Source organism: Pteropus medius, unplaced genomic scaffold (genome assembly GCF_902729225.1).
Source record: "Pteropus medius unplaced genomic scaffold, Ma_sr-lr_union100, whole genome shotgun sequence".
Taxonomy (NCBI): Eukaryota; Metazoa; Chordata; class Mammalia; order Chiroptera; family Pteropodidae; genus Pteropus; species Pteropus medius.
The window spans coordinates 131309-153140 of NW_024346065.1; the positions used below are offsets into that span (position 1 = coordinate 131309).

Consider the following 21832-nt stretch of genomic DNA (forward strand, 5'->3'; position numbering starts at 1 on the left):
CTCAAAAGGATGAGTCAGAGAGATTCCAGGTTGGCAAACCAGAACTCAATCGTCTCCACCATCATGCTGGGCCTCAAACTCCACTGGCCATGGGGTCAGAATCCTCTGCCTGTTGACTCATAGCCTTTAATATCCTTTACGATAAACCATAATCTAGTGAGTAAACTGTTTTCCTGAGTTCTGTGAGAGACTTTAGCAAATTAACCCAAGAAGGGAGACATAGGAACCTCTAAGGTATATTCAGTCAGAAGCACAGGTAACAACCTGGATTGGTGATTGGATCTAAAGTGGGGTCAGTCTTGTAGGGCTGAGCCCTTAACCTATGGAATCTGATGTTATCTCTAGGTACACAGTGTCAGAATTGAGTTGAACCACTGGATACCCAGCTCATGTTCAAGAATTGCTTAGTGTAAGGAAAAAACTTACACATCAGAATTAGTGTCGGAATCTTACTCCAAAAGCCTCACTTCCAAATACCATCACATTGGGGGTTAAGGCTTCAACATATGAATTTTAGGGGGACACATTTTATCTTTCCTTTAACAATGACATCCACCTTGATGAAAATTTGTACTTCCGTTGATTGTAAACAATGCTGTGATAAACACCTTTACACTTATATCTTTGTGTACATGTATAAATATTTCTGTAGGATAAACTCCCACAAGTGATATTAATTGGTCAAAGGAAGCACACATTTAAATTTTAGATAACTCCAAACTGTCCTTCAAAAAGGTTGTAAAAATGTACTCAGAAAGGAGAAAAGACTGTTTTTGTAGTAACTACCAATAAAACATTTTTATCAAAAGATTTTAAATACTTCTGTTCTCTTACAAGTAGGCCCTCTTCCGCTTTCATTTTACTTGACCAATCTTTAACATCTAAAATAGTTGGTTACCCCTTCTTCCACAAAATACTTTCTTCAATTGTCTTCTAAGGCTGCATGCTCTCCTGGTTTTCCTCATAACACACTGGACTCTCCTTTTCAATCTTCCCTCCTGTTTCCTTCTCATTTTGAATTCTAAACATTGAATAGATAGATAGAGGACCAAGGGATCACTCCTTGGTCCTCTATCTATCTACACCCCTTCCCTTGGCTGGATCACCTCTAATCTCATGGACTTAAATACCATATCTCCACTTGGATGTCTAAGAGGCATCTAAAAACATCTAACAAGCTGAGTGATCTTGCCCCTAAAACCTGGTCCTTCCATGATGTTACCTTATTTCACATTGGTAAATGACAATGCCAGCTTTCCAGTTCCTCAAACCAAATCCTTCCTGTCTTTTTCTTTCACACCCTAACATCCTCTCTTAATTGATATTTCTGCTTAAGTCAGATCCTGCCTCCCACCATCATTCCCTATCCTTAGTTTGCCTATTAAAACAAAACAAAATAAAACAGCGCATCTCAATATCTAAAATTAAAGTGTATATTGCTTTATCATCTCTTCATATTAGCCAAGGGTAGGAACTTTGCTGGATCACTAGTGTCTCCAGCACCTAGAGTAATGTTTTTTGTTGTTATTAGCATAGTGGCCACTCAACAATTATTTGCTCAATGAACGAATTGTACATGTCATACAAAGATATAATTGAAAACCAAGCTATTGAGGTGGCTAAGGCAATAAATTTAGAGATAAAGGATCCAGGGTTGTGTCATAGCTCAGGCAGTTATACAGCTTTAGGCAACTTATCCTTCAAAGTCGAGTTATTCATCTATAAAACAGGGCTTATATCATATTCCTCAGAAAACAAGACAATTGAAATAGTCAATATCTATTTGGCGTTATATGACAAATTTCACCACCTGCAACTTCTAAGGAAATTTTGCTTCATTTCTCTTAATTTCACCTTCTCGGGTATGCATTTTGAGTGTACATTTTCAGAGGTGCTTATGTTGCTGTGTTTCGGAAATATCTACTTGCATAAACTTAGAGAATGGTAAAGCCAATTCCCAGAAAAAAAAAATCTCCAAAGAGCCCCCAATTCCATTACGGTGATGGTTGCATAACTGTGTAAATATACTAAATGTCATGAATTGTAAACTTAAAATGGGTGAATTTTATGGTATGTAAATTGTATCTCAATAATACTGCTAATGAATCAAGTTCAATATATGACTGTCATCAACCAGACCCCCTAAGAAATGATTTATAAAAGGAACCCAGATATTTGGTCAAGTTCAAAGGGCCCTGAATATCTTAAAACTATATTGATATGACTGCTGGTATTCTGAGTGCAGTAAGAACGCAGTCAGGTTTCTCCAACAGAGAAAGCAAACTCATCCGCTCAGACGCTTGCAGAACCAGTCCTCACAAACATCCCAGCTGCACTGGGCCTCCCGTCCTGCTTTCCAAGCAAACTCTCAATCTCATTTATTCTCTAGAGTGGGCGCCTACGTGAAGGCCGTGTCTGCTCTTGTTGGTCACTTGGCATTTAGTTTACGTTAGGCCCGCGTCAGTTCTTCAATCCCGGATCTGCGTGGGAACCTGACAAAACCTAGTCTTGCAAAGTTGACGACCTTCTCTGTCCTGGCCAATCCCAGGGTTACCCCGGACACAGGCGCTCCAGCGCGGCGCAGACTAAAACAGCGGGCTGGGCTTCCACCTTGGCCCATCATCAGTCACCTGTGAAGATTTTAAAAGTTACGGGTGCTATCCAGACCCTCGTACTCAGCACTGCGGCCCCGCCACCAGTCTCACGTCGCGGGTGGGTAAGAACACCAGAAGCCGCCGCCACTTCACTGGCTTAAATCCCGCAGGCCAGCCCGGCGCCGCACTGAGCTACCCGCACAAGAGCCCCGCCAGAATTCCCCCGGGGAAGCTCTGCAACCTCAAACTCCTGACAACTTGTCTCCCATGACCCGGGTGGGTCCCAGAAAGGAACCCCGCTCCTGTTCCCGCGCAACTGTTCTCCCGCGAGACCGCCCCTCCACCTCCGCCCTGGACAGTCTGGACTCGAGGCCCGACCCCTCTCTTCAGCGGTTTACCCGCCCCACACGAAGGCGCTATCTGAAACGGCTTTTTCCAACAGCCAATCATTACCGCGGGTCATCATCAAGCTACGCCCCGTCAGCTCCGCCCTCTTTTGCCTGTAAAGTCGCGTAGCGACGCCCCACTTGGGAGCCTTGCCCCTTCGCCGCCTGCGCACGGCCGCGCAGGCGCAGTTACGCGGGGGTGCGCATGTGCAATACGTGCACTCGCGGAACGGTCGGAAGCACGTGGGCTAGGCTGCACCCTGCGGCTATAGAAAGAATGTTGTCTCCAGTTTGGCTGCTTCCACAGTCAAATCTTGAATGGGAATCCTGTACTGGAAGGTCGTCTTCGTATAAGCAGCTGCACTTGTCATATCTTAATGGCCCCTCTCTTGCCGAAGGGGGCACCCGTAGGCGAAGGGCTGAGTGGAGTAGTGGGGGAGGAAGGAGGCTGACCTCAGCCTTTCACTCCTGAAGACAGGCGCCTTGCAGCTGAGAAAACGGTCCCTGGGTAGGAAATGCCAGGTGGTGTGCCTGCTGGCTCCTCTCCTGTGGCAGACAAAAAATTCCCATTAATCTGACCCGAAAATGTTTGTGCCAGGGTAGTTGGTGGTGCTTGGGACCCCAGAGTCAGAAGTCAGAATACCAGACTACATTTTCCTCTCTAATTTTGAGTTAAATTTCGTGTTCAACCCAGGATTCGACCAAAGGTTAAAAGGCTGCTTAATGATCGATATTCAACAAGAACTAAGGTTTCTTGACAGCTTGCTTTTTTTTCACCGTTATTAGTCTCATATACTAAATGGTGACCTCCCAAATTTATTTCTCCTCAAACTCATGCTCTCTATTTGCCATCTCCCCAGTCGTGGACCTAGAATCACTTTATGGTTTGACCCCCGAGAAAATCCAGCATTTTAGTTGACTTCTCCCTGTCCCAAACCTGTAGGAGATATGAATACTTAACTAATGGATGTGGTCATACTTTTGGTTACCTGTAGGAGATATGAATACTTAACTAATGGATGTGGTCATACTTTTGGTTACTTTTGGGTAGTTTCCAGTTTGGGGTGATTGTGAACAATGCTGCTGTGAATAACTATGTCTTTTAGTAGAATATATATACACATTTTGTTAGGTTTATCTGCCAGGTCTTTCGCCATTTCACGGAGTGGAATTGCAGATTCATGAGGCATGCATTTGTTCAATTTTAATAGACATGAACTGTGGTAGGCAGAATAATGGCTCCTCAGAAATGTCTGTGTCCTGATCCCTGGAACCTGTGAACATATTAGACTACATGGCAAAAGAGAATTAAAGTTGCTAATCACCTGACCTTAAGAAAAGGAGATTATGCTAGATTGTCCAGGTGGACCTACTATACTCACAAGGGTCCTTAAAAGAGGAAGTGGGAGGAGGCATGAGGAGAACCAGGCAGGCCTGATGGCCTTGGCTTTTAAGATGGAAGAAAAAGGCAATGAGTCAAGTATTCATGTGGGTATCTTCTAGAAGTTGGAAATGTCAAGGAAATGGATTCTCCCCTCTCCAGAAGGAACATATAGCCCTGCCAACACCTGGTAAGACCTCCAAAATATAGAAATATTTATTGTTTCAGCCACAAAGTTTGTGATAATTGGTTACAGAAGCAACAGGAAACTAACACACTGCCAAACTGTTTTCCAAAGTACTTTTATCAATTTATACACTTAGAAAGCTTTGTAAAAATATCCATACGTCATTCCCACATCACACTAACTGAACTGTAATCTCTGGATAGACCCAGAAAATTTAAGTTCATTAAGTGATTCTGAGGCATCTTTTTTCTCTTTAATAATTTTTTTATTTTTTCCATTACATTTGACATACAATATTATATTAGTTTCAGGTGTACACATAGTGATTAGACCTTTATATGATTAGACCTTTATATAACTTACAAAGTGATCACCCCGATAGATCTAGTACTCATATGACACCATAGTTATTACAATGACTATGTTCCTCAGAGAAGAGGAGCTTTGGAAAAGTGGAGACAACCTACCTGGCTCATGGAATAGTGCAGTCCTTCAGTTCCTTGTGCTGAAAATGCAGCAGGCAGCCAACCTTGGAGGAATCCTGAACAAGAAAGTGGTTCTTACAGCTTGAGTGGGTCGAGCTACAGGTAGAGGCTCTCGGTAGAGAGTCCCTACCTTCTCTCTTTTGCCAGTTCAGGAATATTCTTGAGAGGAACGGTAAGTGAACTTTTTACATAGCACCTAGATCCTGGGATTCTTTGGTAGTGATACCACCAACTGCTGGGCCCCACTTGGCAACAAATTTACATGTCCTGAGAAGCCCTGGGCAGTTTCTATCACAAAGATATGTCATCAAAAGGAAGAAGAGTGATCCAATATTGAAACTATAAACTACTTGGAGCTAATTGGAGTATTTTCCTGACAAATGTCAAGTACACTGTTTTCCTTTAAAATTTGAACTACTCCATGACATGCTAAGATTCCTGCAAAACACCAGAGTGCCTTGGCGCCAGTTTGAAAAACATGGCTGTATAATCGTTTAGAGAGTGAGTGATTCTCATTTTTTCCTTGAATGAGTACTCAAGATAATCATTTTCTTCAAAAGCACTAATTCTGTAAGGTCCACTATAACAAGGCTCCTTCCACCCTGAAGATCCCTCTGAAATGAAGCCCCACGGAAGACCCTTTTAAATCACCGCAACAGGCACTGAATTTCCACTGGCCTGTGCAGACATTATTAGATACTAAGAAAATGAAAAACACAATATAGTCTATTACACATTTTAAAGAATTCTTAATGACTGTCCTACCATTTCATATTTGATTTTCACACTCCCAGTTAATCAAATAGATAAGATAGATTCAAATCATGGAATAGAACTTTACCTGGATTTGGAAGGGGGTATACACAATAAGTTGTTCATTCTAGAAACAGGCTGTTAAATATTGATATAAATATTTCAACACAAGTTCTGATTAATATCCTGCTTAAAATACAGTTAATAATAAATATAATTTGATATTATATATTACAAGTACCAATCCAGACTAGACCATAAATAAGTCTATAAAACAAGATTATGAAAAAGAAAAGAAACTGCCAAACACCAAAGGAAAGAACAGATTCAAGTAAAAATTTTCCAATGTATTTTATTCATAATGTAGCCATACTCAAGATGCTGGAGGAAATGTCCGTATCTACAGAATTCTTGTTGGCAGCAATAAGAAGGCAGAACTTTTAAAATTAATTATCCTGTCTAGTCTCACAATCAGAAGCAATCTTGGATTTGTTAGATGCTTCATAATCTTGGATAATAAGCCTTAGGTGAGTGATAATTTCCTTGTCTGCTGTTTTCATGTTAAATCCCAACATATTCAATACAGTTTCTCGAAAGTCGACATGCTACAAAGAACCACCACAAAAATCAAGATGTCATTAGTTTTTGTTACCTTATTTTGTATAATAAAACTGGTATTAGAAAGTTAGTCTTACTAAACATTTCTTTATAAAATGTAACATCCTATATTCAAATAGTATTTTTAAGCTAGAAAAATGGTCTTTATTTAAAATTTTCTTTTCATTTTGAGATTTTTTTTCTTATTTTTAGACTATTATAGACTAAATCTAATTTTATTGCTGCTTGTTTTTCATCTATAAGGTAATTACTTTTTGAACTTCTGATTTCCTGTTAGTAGTCCTTAAATACATCTCTCTCCACCCATCCTTTAAAAACTAAAGCAATCAACAAGGAAAGCAGGTAAAAACATTCATAAATCATGCAGAAAGCATAACTAGAGAATACTATAGACTTCAGTTTGCATATAAGTAGGGAAATAAATATCCTAAACAAGCAGAAGCAGCTCCAGAGCCCACACTGGAGGATGCAGCTGTTTTCCACAGGTGTCCCAGAAATGCTAAATGGGGAAATACTAAGAACAGGTGTCCCAGAAATGCTAAATGAGGAAATACTGAGACCTGGTGGATCAGAACACTGGCAAGTGGTGAAGGAAAAGAAAGGGGCCTGGAAGCCCATGAGACCAGAAATGGCAGTTTTAAGGAAAAGATTTCCGAGGGGAGAGGAAAGTTCTTGGAAGAAGGGTGAGGTGTTCCTTGGAGGCTTGGTGATAAAGGAAAAGAAAAAAAGCAAACAATGGAAATGAAAGGATTTATACATACAAGAGAGTATTGAAGAATCAGACATCACATAAGCCCCCACCCCCAATATAAAAGGCTTGATCTAACAAATTTTAGAAACCAACAGAAGAGGGTGGTATTGAGTTAAGAAACACAGTAAGTAAACCCTGCCCCCTAACTAAAGTAGAAACACCTGAAATTGAGAGGGCAGGGCAATTAAAGTGATTTTAAAGTGAATAGATAAGGGGCAAATAATATCCATACAAAATTACTTAAAGAGGAAAATAGGCAGTATTGCCCAAACTGTTCAGGTGATGAAAATACTTCCCCCAAAAGACAGCCATAAAGCAGGGGAAACATGTTTGATATGACACCTGAATGAATTAAATATTAATCAAACAAAGATTTGCAGACATTGGGGGGGAACCCACCTTTCTAAATATAATAATTCAGAATAGAAATGGACAAAAAAAGATGTACAAGATGCCTCATGAATAAAGATGTGATGATTGAACTCAAGCAAGAATAAGACAAAATCATCTCAGAAATAAATTGTAAACTACAGAGTGCCCCAAAGAGAAGAGGTCTGACTGAAACTATAATAAGGGATACTGAGGAGAAGAATAAAAACAAACAAAGTGAATATGCAGAAGTTAAAGAAAAAAATGATAACATCGTGGCTTTATGTTTTAAGATTCTCTTAAAGTAGTTGGTTAAAGTTACATATTTCTTAAGCAACTACTATATGGTGGTGTGACATATAATCCCACAATATCCCCAAATTATCAGGCTTTTAAGAATTCTCTTAAAATAGCTGCTTTATAAACAAATATAGTGAAAATCTAAGCCAGTTTAGAAGCACTACCCTGTTGTCCTAGAATGACCCAGCCCAAAACACATGGTTTCTCCTGAACTTCCATTCTCTCAAATCCCTACCCTTCTTGTCTTCGGTTAGTCAATGGATGTGTAGACAAACCTAAGATAATCATGTATCCCTCACCATAGGCATTTGACCTAAGCTGGTCTTACAAAGACTCTTTCTTGAGATTCTCTCTTGTCACAGAAACTATAAAACTCTGTGGCTGTCAATCAGATAGACAAGCTAACAGAGAGAGAGATGCTGAGATGGTAAGAAAGACCTTATAAGTTTCCAGGTGCTCATCCTGGGGCCCAGGTGTATCTCTGCCCTCTCAGAGCACTGGTTGTTTTGATTCTATAAGCCAATAAATTCCCTTTTTGGTGGCGTCTAAGTTGAGGTGGGTGTTCATCACTTCAAATTAAAGAATCCTACTATAATAATGGTGATAAAATAATAATAATAACAACCTCTTGTTGTCGTCCTGATACTTCTTCAAGTGTGCTCTTTGTTGTGCAGGGCTCAGGAGTGACAGTGTCTAACATTTGATGGGCCTTGTCTTTGTCCCATCTTGCCTCTTGCTTGGCTGAGTTTAATGTAGTTTTCCAGTTATCTGTTTTTGGAGCTGCCTTCTCTTTCATTGCTTCTACTTTTGTAAAAGATTGCCTGAGCTTCTGAATGGTTTTCTCCTGTCAGGGTATAAGGTTAACGTTGGGAGAAAGGAAGATGACTATGATTAGATCTCTTCTAAATAATAGGCAGGCATAATGCATGATAACTCATGCTTCTATTCCTTTTTTTAAAGAGGTAGATACATGAAAAAGAAAGAAAAGTCCATGATTTATGAATTAAGAGGACATTTCTACACCATGATACTCATCAATAACAGTAACTGAACACTCTTATAAACTAGGCCCTTGGTGTTTAAAGAGGTTTAACAAGTAGTGTTCCATGTCCTCAAATGTCTTACTGTCTGTGCTTATTAAATAAAGAAAGAGAAAATAACTGGCTCTGAAGTAAGAATATTGCTGATAAACTGGCAAAAAAAAAAAGTTGATCAATAAGTATTTACTGTATCTGTGCTTTAAGACATAAAATGTATGTTTGAAATACTACAACTGAAGCTTGAAATAGAGAAGATCCAAAGAGAAGCCCCCCAAAATAACTAAAACTTAACTATTACCCCAATAAGACAGACAAAAGTAAGACTAAAAGAAAAAGCAAGGGATCTAGAAGTTACCTTTGAGGAATAGAGAGGGGAATACATGGGGCTTCCACAGGATTGATAAGTCTTTTTTTTAAGATTAGTAGTAGATTTACAGGCATCAAACTTTATTGTTATATATGCTTTAATATTATATTTTTTTATATGTGTGTAAAATAATTTTAATGTCAATTTTCTAAAGTTCAATGAGAAACATGCAGCTAAAATAGTAATAGGCTAAAAAAAAAAAAAATTGTAACAGGCCAAAAAAAAGCTTAAGTGAATTTTTGAAAGCCTTTACTTACTTTAAGGACATTTACTCTTGTCAGTTGAATTTTCATATTTTTATTTGACAATTTCAAATCACTAAGCTGTTTCTGAAGTTTCTGAATTTCCTCCTCTAATCTCTGAGTTGTAGCAATCTGCAAATTCTGCTTAATCTTCAATAATGTTTGTTGCTTGTTGTCTTTCTCTAGCTTTTTGAACATCTTGCTGTGCTCTTCGATCTGGGAATTCTCAGTCTTGGAGTTTTCCTTCGAAGAAATCAACAGTGTCGAAATAAAGAAGCTGTGTTTTAAGATGGAGTTCTACACTAGCATAGCAGATCTACTTACTCTAGTCTGATAAATTGCAGACTTAACAATACTTACATAAGTAAAATATTTTTTCACCATAAATATGCATCATTAAAATACTTCAGAAAATAAAATATGACAATAAATAAAAGTGATGGCTCAATGCTAACAAGGATACAGTTAAGTAGATAATTTTATTAACACCAGGTGGTAGCATAGATTAGTTCAACTTTTCTAGAAATATAAGGAAATAAACAAATATTTATATAAAGATTCATGCACCAAGATATTCTTTATATTATTCATAACATGAAAAAATAAAAATGTAAATGTTAAATAATTAAAGTTCATATTATATTATACATTCCCTAGAAATAAAGTTTTCAAAAATTTTTACTAAGAAAAAATGATATAGTTAAAGAAGCATGAAGAAAAACTACCTATCTCAACTATATAAAAATATGCATGGAAAAAAATCAGAAATATACCTATATGTTAACAGGGGTTATCTCAAAGCGGTAAAATTACTGGTGATTTTAATTGTATTCTTTCTATTCTTCTGTACTTTATAAAGTTACTACTAGAAAAAAAATCAGTGTGCATATCCAATGAGCCACCAATTCCTATCTGGAGTAAACATCCCTAAGAAATTCTCTCACAGGTCCACAAGAGGACTCGTACAGGCTTGCTCCTAGTGATGTTGTCTGTGGTGGCGGAAAGATGAGGTAACTGGGATTTTCAGTGCTAGAGGAGTGGACAGGCAAAACATGTCAGGTATGTACACTGTAAAACTCCATGCAGTAGACAGAAGCCATGAACTAGATAAACAAATAGCAATATTAAGTGGATCTTAAAAATATAATGCTGATATGTAGAAAATAAAACAAAAAGTAACAAACGAAACAAATAAAAACAAACTCATGATACAGACAAGAGAATGGTGGTTACCAGAATGTAAAGCAGGTAGAGAGAGGGCAAAGATGGTAAAAGGGGTCAAGTATATGCTAACAGAAGGAAACTAGACTTTGGGTGGTGAGCACACAATAGAATATACAGATGTCAATTTAATATTGTACACCTGAAAGTTATATAATGTTATTAACCAATGTTACCCCAATAACTTTAAAAATATATATATATAATGCTGAGTAATAGAATATTTTAAACACAATACCATTTAGGCAAATTTAAAATGTATGCACAAAAATCACACTTAAAAGAACATATATAAACAAAAAGATACACATTAAATACATTAGATTGATTTCCTTTGAAGGAGGGGATGGGAAAGAGGCTAAAACGGAATAAATGAGAGGGAACTTCCATGGCCAAAAAGAATATGTTCTGATTATATATGGAGTTTAATTAATTCAACTTTCTGCATCTTAGGTCCAAATTGTGAGTAGTGGGTAGGCAAAGGAATCTAATGGTTAACAGTATTTAAAAAAAGAAAAAAAAAAAACCTTACTAGTGAAGTCAGAGTAAATGTAAAAAAACTTTAACCCATTTTAACCCATCTCTCTCCCCACCTCAGCACCCCACACACACACTCTAAAATAATGATCACATACAATGCTGGCTAGGATGTGAAGAGGAAACAGGCACTCATATATTGCTGTTTGGAAGGTGAATTTCTTCTGCTTTTAGAAGGTAGTATTCTGGCAATAGCTATTAAAATTTTAAATAATCATATACTGTGATACTGTAATTCCACATTTAGAACTCGATCCTATGGGAGGAGAAAGCACCAGTGTGGAAAGATGTGTGTATAAACATATTTATTGTAGCATTATTTGTAGTGGCATAAAAAAAGTGGAAAAAAATTGATATTCCATCAGTAGGGAATTGGTCAAATAAAGAAGTCATATATATACTATAGAATACTATGCAGCTTTTAAAGGAATAAGTTAAATCTATATCTTTTCATTTAAGGAAGGACCATGAGGTACTTATTTTTTTACTAAGTAAGAAGAGTATAGTACCAGTTTTGTAAAAATACCACCACCCACATATATGTACTTGTATACTTCCATAACTTTGGCAATAGTTGTAGAAGATATATACATATGTATTGGTTACTGAGGTGAAATAGGCAGAAAGAGGGTTGGGGAATATTATTATTGTTTTCTTCAAACCTTTTAACATGATTTCAAGGGTTGTAGAAAGCATATGTTATTTGAATGTTCTTAAATTTTAATACAGAATTTTTAAAAAATTTGCATGGAAATATATCATCATTCACATATTCAAGAGCAGGGGTAGAAGCTAGATTCATCTTTGGGCTCTGTGGAAGACATTGCTAATACTTCATTAAGTACTGAAAGTTTTTAAACTGAGTTTTCAATACATATTGGATGAATAAATGAATGAATGAATGAGAGACTAAATGAATGAGTGGTGAGTGAGTGAGTGAGATTACACTTTGGGCCACAGCAACTATAGAAATAGTATACATATGAGTATAACAAGAAATTCTGTGAAGAAGTAGTGAAATAAATATCTACCTCAGAATAAAAATCTCCTGAAAATAAATTATATTGCATCCTACCTATCTCTATTCCCACTTTTAATTGACTTTTTCCTAATGGACTCAGAGAAGCAGAAGGTAAGAATCTATACAGTAATTATTGAGAAATATCACCATAGGCCCCTTCCCAATACCCACCACATCTAGCTGACACAGTGCCTGAAATTCCACCTTTAGAGAGCCAATCCTTTGAGCTCCTATTCCTCTTATGCTATTTTAAAAGTACATTAAGAAATATATTAATAAATGCCCTCATGATACATATTAAGTATGTGTACAATGAGAAATATGAGAGAGGGAGTAAGGAGAGGCTTTTTGATAAAATTATAAGGTTTACGGATTTGTAGCATATTTTCCTCCCTTCTCCAATAAAAAGTATAAATAGTATTAACAGCTTTAAAAAGTAGATAATAAAATACGATCTTTTCATATTTCTTTGTCAAAGAAATGCCTTACACTTCAGGAAATTCTTACTTTATTCCTGTCTGAATCTAATCTCCCTTGAACAAAGTCATTAATAGCAATTTTTCCTTCTAGACGTTTCAAGGGTCTTCTTTGTTCCCTATATTTTTCTTCAGTTTGGTATGATTCTTGAGCAGCAGCTTCTTCATGGTGATGATGCAGCTGCTCTAGTTGCTTAGTGAGCATCTGAATTTCCTGCTGAAGGCCTTCAGTTCTCTGTAGGGGAAAAAAATAGGTAAAACTTCCTGATGGTCCATGATTTCTATTTAATTTCAATACCGTGCAAGTTCTATATCGACACTGTAGCAACCTTAAGTTGCTGAATAGATGCCGGTTTCAAAAAAAAAATGGAAAGTTCTGATATGTAAATATAAGACATTTTAGTATTGAGAAAATTGTATAATGAATTTTAAGAAAACAGAGTGTAAAAAAATTTTGTAACTTTAAACAGACTGCTGTGTGGAGGTTTTCCTAACACACTGAATTTAAGAAATACTCATCTTTCATTTCAATTATAGGGTGAAGAATCATAAAATTTTACTAAAATGATCTGAACACGACAAGGAGATATATCCACTTAAACCTGCTGGTTCAATATTTTGATAGACTTGACAAGTAAATTCAAACAAATAAGCTAAGCAGGGTCGGGCCTGGTTAGTACTTGGATAGGAGACCACCTAGGAAGACCAGGTGCTGTAGGCGTAAAAAAAAAAGAAAAAAACAACTGATTTGATCATTTATTTTAGTGTACTGACTAAACTTTTTGGTCATGATGGAATTGCTATCTTCACCATACCACTATTTTTAGCTAGCATTTCTTGAGCTTACACTGAACTGTACTAAGCATTTATCATGTATTAACCCATTTAATCCTTAAAACTACTCTGAGATAGGAACTACACTCTCCTAAATCCTCCCTCACCCCACCACCCCCTCATGCCAAATTTTACAAATAAAACAGGCACGGAGAGTTTAAACAACCTGCCAGAGAGCACACAGCTGGCAATGACAGAGCTGGGATTTGTACAGAAACTCACTGCTCCCAACACACACACTATACTACCTCTGCTGTAATAATGGATATCCTTTTATTACTCTAGTAATAAAAACAACATCAAAATTAAATTTAAAGCCATAGAGTATACTAAATTGGCTATATCAAAATCCACATCTTAAAAGAAACAAATTTGAAAGAATAACTTGTCCGTCAGTACACTTACAGACTTCCAAGATTGCTCATTTGCACCAATTTCCTGAATCCTCTCTTTCACAGCTTCCTCCGTGGCTGGTATGGGGACAACGCTGTTGCTCAGAAGAATAGCCAACTGACCGAGGAATTTCTGATAGTGAGATTGTGCAGTTTTAGTTTCCCAGCCAAATGAATATGGAGGTCTGTCTAACTCATATTTTTGTTTTTCCTTATGGATTAAATCTTGTTGACATTTATCCCAAATTTTCTGCCCATCTTTTGGTCCTTCAGAGTGAAAAAAGTTGTCTCTCTCAAAGTTCTTGGCCAGGATAGCTTCACCTTTATCCTGAATATGCCAATACACATGTTAAACTTACTATTTCCCTTCTTTTGAAATATAAACACAGTCATAATATAAAACTTCAGGAAAGAGACCCTTGAAAGAAAATAAGAGTTATAAGAGTCATAAGAGAAGCAAGGGCATACTAGAAATTGCAAACTAAAACATCAAAAAGTATTGAAATAGTAGTATAGAGAAATTGTTTTGAGAACATAGAAAATGTGGCTTAGAGAAGCAGCTAACTAAATAGCCCCAGTTTATGAGGGTAAACTCTTTACAGAAAATTTTGAGCTAATAAATGTAGAAGGAATAATAGAAATTTAAAAATCAGCAAGTTGCATCTTTATAAAATAACGGACTTAAGCAAGGATCATCAAAAAAATGCTAAGGTAATTAAATGAAAAGTTCGCAGAGAAATGGATATTTTCATAAAAACTTAGTTATGGTTATAGAATATCACTTAACGACTTTGAGAATGTAAAAGTATGAAGGAAAGAAGTCACGTTTCTTTCCCCCAACCTTTCCCTTATACTCCTGTAATCAATCTGCTTCCATTGTAAATAGGAGAAAATAAAAGATATTGCTTGTAATTCTCTTTCCCCTTACCTCCTGTAGGAAGATTCTACCTTTATAAATCTTAGCCTTCTTTCCACCTTCTTGCCACATTAGAGTCTGGGAGCTGAGTAAACAAGTTTAGTTTCTGGGCTTTTTGTCATACAAAACTGGGAAATAAGGGGAGAGCTAGAATTGTTGACGTAATGATGTGTTTGTATCACTAAAAGCCTAGAAAAAAAGGGGGCAGAATAAGAGCAATGGAAGAAAAAGTCAGAGTGGCAAGGACTCTAGTTTAGGAGAGTTTTCAGAGATATGGCAGATCAGTCAGAGAAAGTGAAAAAAATGGAAAATGTTATAGAGAGAGGCAATTAAAAATTGAAATTACTTTAAAATATTTTAAAAGCAGTCCTGAAGTTTTAAAAATGGAACCCCTCACATTAATTGGATCATGATAGACCTCATTTTATATTCAGACTATATAATAAACTGTTATAAGTCTAAGGATTTCAAAATACTTCCAATTCTTTGACGATTGTCTGCCTCCCATCCTCCTCCAACATTCTTCTATAAAATCTTCTGCTAATCCTATAAATTGCTATCCACTCCAGGTTCATTTCTTCCTTCTAAACCCAACTTATGCTGTAATTCTCAATTTCAGTGTCTAATGTAGGTGATCCAAGCAATTTAGCTTTGCAATTCCTTGCCTCAGTTTCAAATAACTTTTACCTACACCCCTCTTCAACCCTTACACCCAGATCCAAAAATGCAGATTTTGTTAGCAACAGGAAATAACCCATATCATAAATTAAAAACTTCAATATTTTACTTTCCAAGCACCACCTCTCCTCCCAGCTCTCTCTAATCTTTTTTTTTCCAAATTTTTTTTTTCAGAATTGCAGATCCTCCTTGCACTTTCTCTCCTTACCTCAGAAAGGCTTCCTTCCAGTCAACGATGAGGTACTGCTGCTGCCTTTGACCCTCCGCAAAGAGGATCAACAAACCACTCAATATTTGCCTATTATCTCCTGAAGTAACACAAGGGTAAAAATTCTGTTTCTTCAAAAATCAATTTAAATTTATTCTCACCCTCATCATGAAATTATCTGAAGTATCTTCTTGTCCTTTCATATTCATATAAGGGGTGAATCCATTAGCATCTGCTAACTTTTTCTCCAAAAGGTCTGCTTTTCGCTCTGCCTTTTCTCTTTCAATCAGATGTACTCTGTGTAAGATATCAGTAGGTAACAATATCATGAAACCAACTCAATTTTAAAACTTCAATTAAAAATGATGAAAATATTCCCCATTTAAAATCTATTAAATATGTATATCAAGTAAAAATGTATTTCTTATGAAAAGAGCTGTGCAGTTACCCAACTATTTCTAAGGAGAGACTAGAAATGGCAGAGGAATGAAGAGAAAAACAATTCAGGGTTAAGTCTTGTAGTAGTTACCCTGGGGGAGGGCAATTATGAAATCATCCTTTTCAATGGGAAATTTGAGTATGAATATTTGCCTGCCACTGCTGGTAATAGTGTGATGATCGGGAGGTTTCACAGAAACACAAGTACCCGGTTTTTAATGACATTGTAATGGGCTCTTCTACTGGGATTTGATGAGGGAAAAAGGAACTAGAAATAATGATACAGCAATAGAGAATACCATATGTAAAAACTTGACTTATTATCAAATATACAAATAGCTAATTATTTGGTTCTCATTTTGATGACCAATTGCTAGGTATTGGTAGTATTTTCTACCCTGTAGCTAGGTTAAGGTTTCAGTCCATCTTCCATGATTTTTATGTCTTTTTCTGTCTAAGAACTGCACCCTACAGAATTAATGAATGTGAGTTAGGTCAAAAGAAATTATCAGAAAAATATATAAATATAATTACCTGTATTATCTAAGGAAAAATATTTTAATTCAAAAAATTGTATTAGAGACATGTAGGACACACTCAACAAGTCTAACATACCTGTAATTGTAGCCTTAGAATAAGTGTAGAGACAGAATAGTACAGAAACAATATTTGAAAAAACAATTCCCAAGAATTTTCCAAACCTGATGAAAGACATCAGTTGATAGATTCAATAAGTTTTGCAAATCCTAAGCAGGACAGATACTAAGAAAGCCACACCAAGATACATCATAGTCAAACAGCTACCAATTAAAAGCAGTCAGAGAAAAAGTACACATTACCTTCAAAGTTACAATAAGACTCATGACTGAGTTTTCAACAGAAACTATAGAAGATAATCAAATGATGTCTTTGAGTGATGAAAGAAAAATTACTGACATCCCAGAATTCTGTATGCAGTAAAAAAAATCCTTCAAAAAATGAAAATGAAATAGTTTCAGAAGGAAAAAAATGGAAAAATTGTCAGAAGAACTGCATTATAAGAAATAGTACAGGCAATTTCTCAGGATGAACGAAAACGATCCCTGGTGACTGCACAGAATTGTAGGAAGGAATGAAATGCACCAGAAAGGGTAGGTGTGTGGGTAAATAGAAATTTATACTGACAGTTAACAAAAACAATAATAATATATTATGGGATTTGTAAAATTTGAAAAGATAAAATATGTCATAACAATAGCAAAGAGCATGAGATGGCTAAATAAAGTTAAACTGTTATACAGTTTCTATTTTGGGATATCATAAAAGTATAAATCTAAAATAGAATAATAAATATACATTTTATAATCATAAACTCTAGTAAAAACTAAATGACAGTTCAAAAGATAAGAGAGGAGACAAATGGAATAATAAAAAACTGGATTAATCCAAAAGAAAATGGTGAAGGAGTAATAAAAGAACAGAGAACAGATGGGAAAAACAAACAATAAATAACAATGTGGTAGACTTAAATCCAACAATTAAGACAAGAGTATCAGATTGGGTTAAAAATACAACTAATGCTAAGCATTTTGCAAGATGTAGACTTTAAATATAAGGACACACAAACATGTAAATGAAAAAATGGAAAATAATATACCATGAGAACAGTATAATGGTATAGCTAAGTTAATACCAAAGTAGACTTTAACACAAGAAGTATATAAAAGATAAAGAAGAATATTTCATAATAATAAAAGTGAAAATTCAACAGAAAGATATAAATCCTAAATAAGAATGCAAATAGTTTCAAAATATATAAAGCAAAAGTAAACAGAAGTAAAAGTGAGAGACACAAATCTGCAATCATAATTGATTAATATAGTTAATTAATATAACAAAATAGAATTGATTATTATAAATAATCATATTTTAGCATACTTTTTTCAGTAACCAATAGAACAAAAGCAAAAAGTGCTGGGCCTTTTGCTCCTAACTGTACTAACTGCAAAGAGAAAACAGCTAAAGGGGCTGGAAACCAGATATGGTCTAAGAACAATCCTTTTCCAGAGTCTGCTCCAGAGTTCACTCCATAAGAGCTGCTTCTAGTACTTCTTTTCCCCTTCAACATTAACAAATTGATGGGGCGGGGGCGGGGCGCGGGTAAGGGAATGTATGGTATGCCATACAGCCACCTTTCCTGTTGGCACCAAGGACAAAACAAAAGCAAAAAGTCCAGAGTGACTCACTCTGCGGCTATATTCAAAATTGTGTTGAAGGGTTTGCAGTGATTGGTCAGCTGTTTAGGGGTCAAACTAGAGGCCAACTTCAGGTGGTACCTTACCACTGAGAAGATATTTACTTGGATAATGAATTATTTTTAATCAGTTCTTCACTTCAACTTTGTCAGTTTTCTTTTTTCAGACATTGCAAACCAGAAAAAAAGAAATTCCACTCTTCTTCGTGGCCTTAAATTTTAACTAATTTCTCAGTCTGAATAGAGGTTTATTTCCTTACTTAGTTTCAAGCTTCTTCATATTTTCTTTTTTAAAGTGATTTGAGAAATGCAAGACCTAAAAGAAACTTCAACCTATCAGGTGAGCCAGTATATGCTAACCAATATAGAATATAAGCAGTTTACACCAGTATTCGTATCTGAATACAATGGCTTTTCATATTGTGTAGGTTTCTTAAATATTACCAATATCAACCAAGAGCACGTGATCAAATATCTCCTCTCTATATATACAAACTAAGTAACCGCAAGTCTAAGAATAACAAATGGTATAAAGGCTGAAACCACACAATCATCCCACTAGATGAAGAAAAATCATTTGACAAAAATCTAACACGCTTTCATGATATAAACTCTCAACAAACTAGAAATAGAAGGCAATTTCCTCAATCTGATAAAGAATATCTATGAAAGATTCGTAGCTAACATCACTCTTAATGGTGAAAGACTGAAAGCTTTTCCCCTGAGATCAAGAACAAAACAAGGATGTCTGTTTCTCACTGTTTACATTCAACATTGTATGGAAGGTTTGAACCAAGGCAATTAGGCAATAAAAATAAATTAAAAGCATCCAGACTAGAGAGGAAGAAATAAATCTCTTTGCAGATGACATGGTCATATATAGATAAAACCCTAAGGAATCTACAAGAAAACTGTTAGAGCTAATAAACAAGTATAGCAATGTCTCAGGATACAAGATTGATATATGGAAGTCAATTATATTTCTATTTCCTCAAAATGATCAATTTGCAATGAAATTTTAAAAAGTTCCATTTCTAATGCATAGAAAGAATAATATATTTATAAATAAATTTAACAAAAGAAATGTAAAACATGTACACTGAAAATGACAAAATATTTTTGTAATGAAAGAGGATCTAAGTAATAAAAAGATGCCCCACGTTCATGGACTGGAAGATTTAATGTTAAGATGGCAATGCTCCCCAAATTGATCTAGAAATACAACAAATTGCTATCAAAATCCCAGTTGACTTTTTTTTACAGAAATTTACAAGCAAATCTTAAAATTCATGTGGAAAAGCAAGGGACCCAGAATAGCTAAAATAATATTGAAAAAATTGGAGGACTCACACTTCAAAACTTAATACAAAGCTACAGTATTTAGGACAGTATGGTACTGGCATAGTATAGACATATAGACCAATAGAATAGAAATGAGAATCCAGTCAATTGATTTTTTTTTTTTAAATTGTCAAGACAACTCAATAGGAGAAAGATAGTCTTTTCAACAAGTGATGCTGAGACAGCTAGTGGATCTTTACATGAAAAAGAATAAATCTGGATTTCTAACTCACAACATATACAAAAAAATAGTCAAAATAAACCAAAGACATAAATTTAAGGGCTAAAACTGTAACTCTTAAAAGGATACATACATGTAAATCTTCACAACCCTGGAGTAGGGAGTGGTTTCTCAGATATGACATCAAAGAAACAATGAAAAAAAACTATAAACTTCATCAAAATTTAAAAATTTGGGGCCTTTTGAGCCATACTTCTCTTGCTCATGCTCACTTCCATGTCTGGAAGTGTACTTTCTTTTCTAATAAAGCTTTTCTTTTCTACTGTATTTTGAAAAAAATAAAATAAAATAAATAAAATAAATAAGAATTGTGTACTTCAAAGAATACCAATAAGAAAATAAAAAGACAACCTAAAGATGGGAGAAAGCATTCACAAATCATGTATCTGATAAGGGTCTAGTATCCAGAATGTATAACGAACACTTATAACTCAATAGTAAAGACAATAACCCAATTTAAAAATGGGCAAAGGATCTGAATAGATATTTCTACAAAGAAAATATACAAATGGCCAATAAGCACATGAAAAGATGTTCAACATGTTTGGTTATTATGAAAGTGCAAAGTAAAATCACAATGAAATATGATTTCGTATTCACTAGAATGGCTATAATGAAAAAGATGGACAATAACATGTGTTGGTGAGAATGTGGAGAAATTGGAATCCTCACACATTGCAGGTAGGAATGTAAAATGGTGCAGCTGCCTTGGAAAGCAGCCTGGAACTTTATCAAAGTAATCTCAAAAGGTTAAATATAGAATTACTTTATGACCCAGCAATTCTACTCCTAAGGCATATACCTAAGAGAAATAAAACATATAGTCATATAAAAACTCATACAAAAAATATTCATAGCATTATTCATAAAGTACTCCCCCCAAAAATGAACAACCCAATGTCCATCAACTGATGAACGGATAAATGAAATGTGGTATTACTATATAATGGAATAATATTAAGCCATAAAAGAGAATGAAGTACCAATTTATGCTATGACATGAATTAATCTTGAAAACATTGTGCTAAGTGAAAGAAGTCAGACACAGAGGCCATATATTATATAACTGCATTCATATGAAATGTCCAGAAAAAATAAGTCCATATAGAAAAAAAGTAGATTGGTAGTTGTCAGAGATAGAAGAGAGTGGAATAGGGATTAACTGTTAATGGGCATGGTTTCTTTAGGGGGTGATGAAGATTTTCAGGAATTAGATATTGCTGGTGATTGCACAGATTTGTGAATATATTAAAACTACTGAATTGTACACTTTAAAGGGTGAATTTTAATGGTATATATATGAATTATATCTCAATAAAAATGTTCTCTAAAAATATAATAATGTTGAGTCAGGTATTATGAGAAATTCTACCAGATTTAAATTCTGTGATCAATTGGGAATATAGAGTTCATATACTATTTGCAAGCTTATGACAAATGACATGTTTGCAAACAAACTAAAAATTCCCTACCTTAGACGATTTTCTAGTTCTAGAATTCTTTCAGATAGATCCCAGTTGCCTCTTTCAAGACTCTGAATATTGGTACTTTTCAAAGATTTAATTCTGGTTAGAGAAGCAATAAGTTCCTCTAGGTCTTTGATATCATCTTTCAGGGACATTATCTGGAATGACTGTTGCATGTTATTTTCTTTGTAACTTTCTAGCTCACTCTTCATTTCTTGCAATGAAGTTTCTTTTATGAGAAGTTTGTTTTGAAGATTTCTTAGCTAATGAGAAATGGAAAGTGTTATTTAAAATCATTTATAATTTTGGTTTTAGAAAATTCATGATTCTAAATCATTATGGATATTTAAATTACAT

The 21832-nt window shown here is 35.3% G+C and overlaps 1 protein-coding gene across 1 annotated transcript in view; it reads right to left on the reverse strand.

Annotated features, from left to right (window-relative positions):
• Window positions 1-6208: 6208 nt before the first annotated feature.
• LOC120612801 (coiled-coil domain-containing protein 170-like) overlaps window positions 6209-21832 on the reverse strand; it is a 35479-nt gene continuing 19855 nt past the window's right edge. The window contains exons 4-10 of the mRNA XM_039875375.1: window positions 21482-21738; window positions 15918-16053; window positions 13968-14087; window positions 12760-12963; window positions 9489-9716; window positions 8450-8668; window positions 6209-6391 (exon numbers count right to left, since the gene is read on the reverse strand). Of these exons, the coding sequence (XP_039731309.1) occupies window positions 6233-6391; window positions 8450-8668; window positions 9489-9716; window positions 12760-12963; window positions 13968-14087; window positions 15918-16053; window positions 21482-21738 (1323 nt within the window). The 3' untranslated portion in view covers window positions 6209-6232. The remainder of the gene's footprint in view (window positions 6392-8449; window positions 8669-9488; window positions 9717-12759; window positions 12964-13967; window positions 14088-15917; window positions 16054-21481; window positions 21739-21832) is intronic.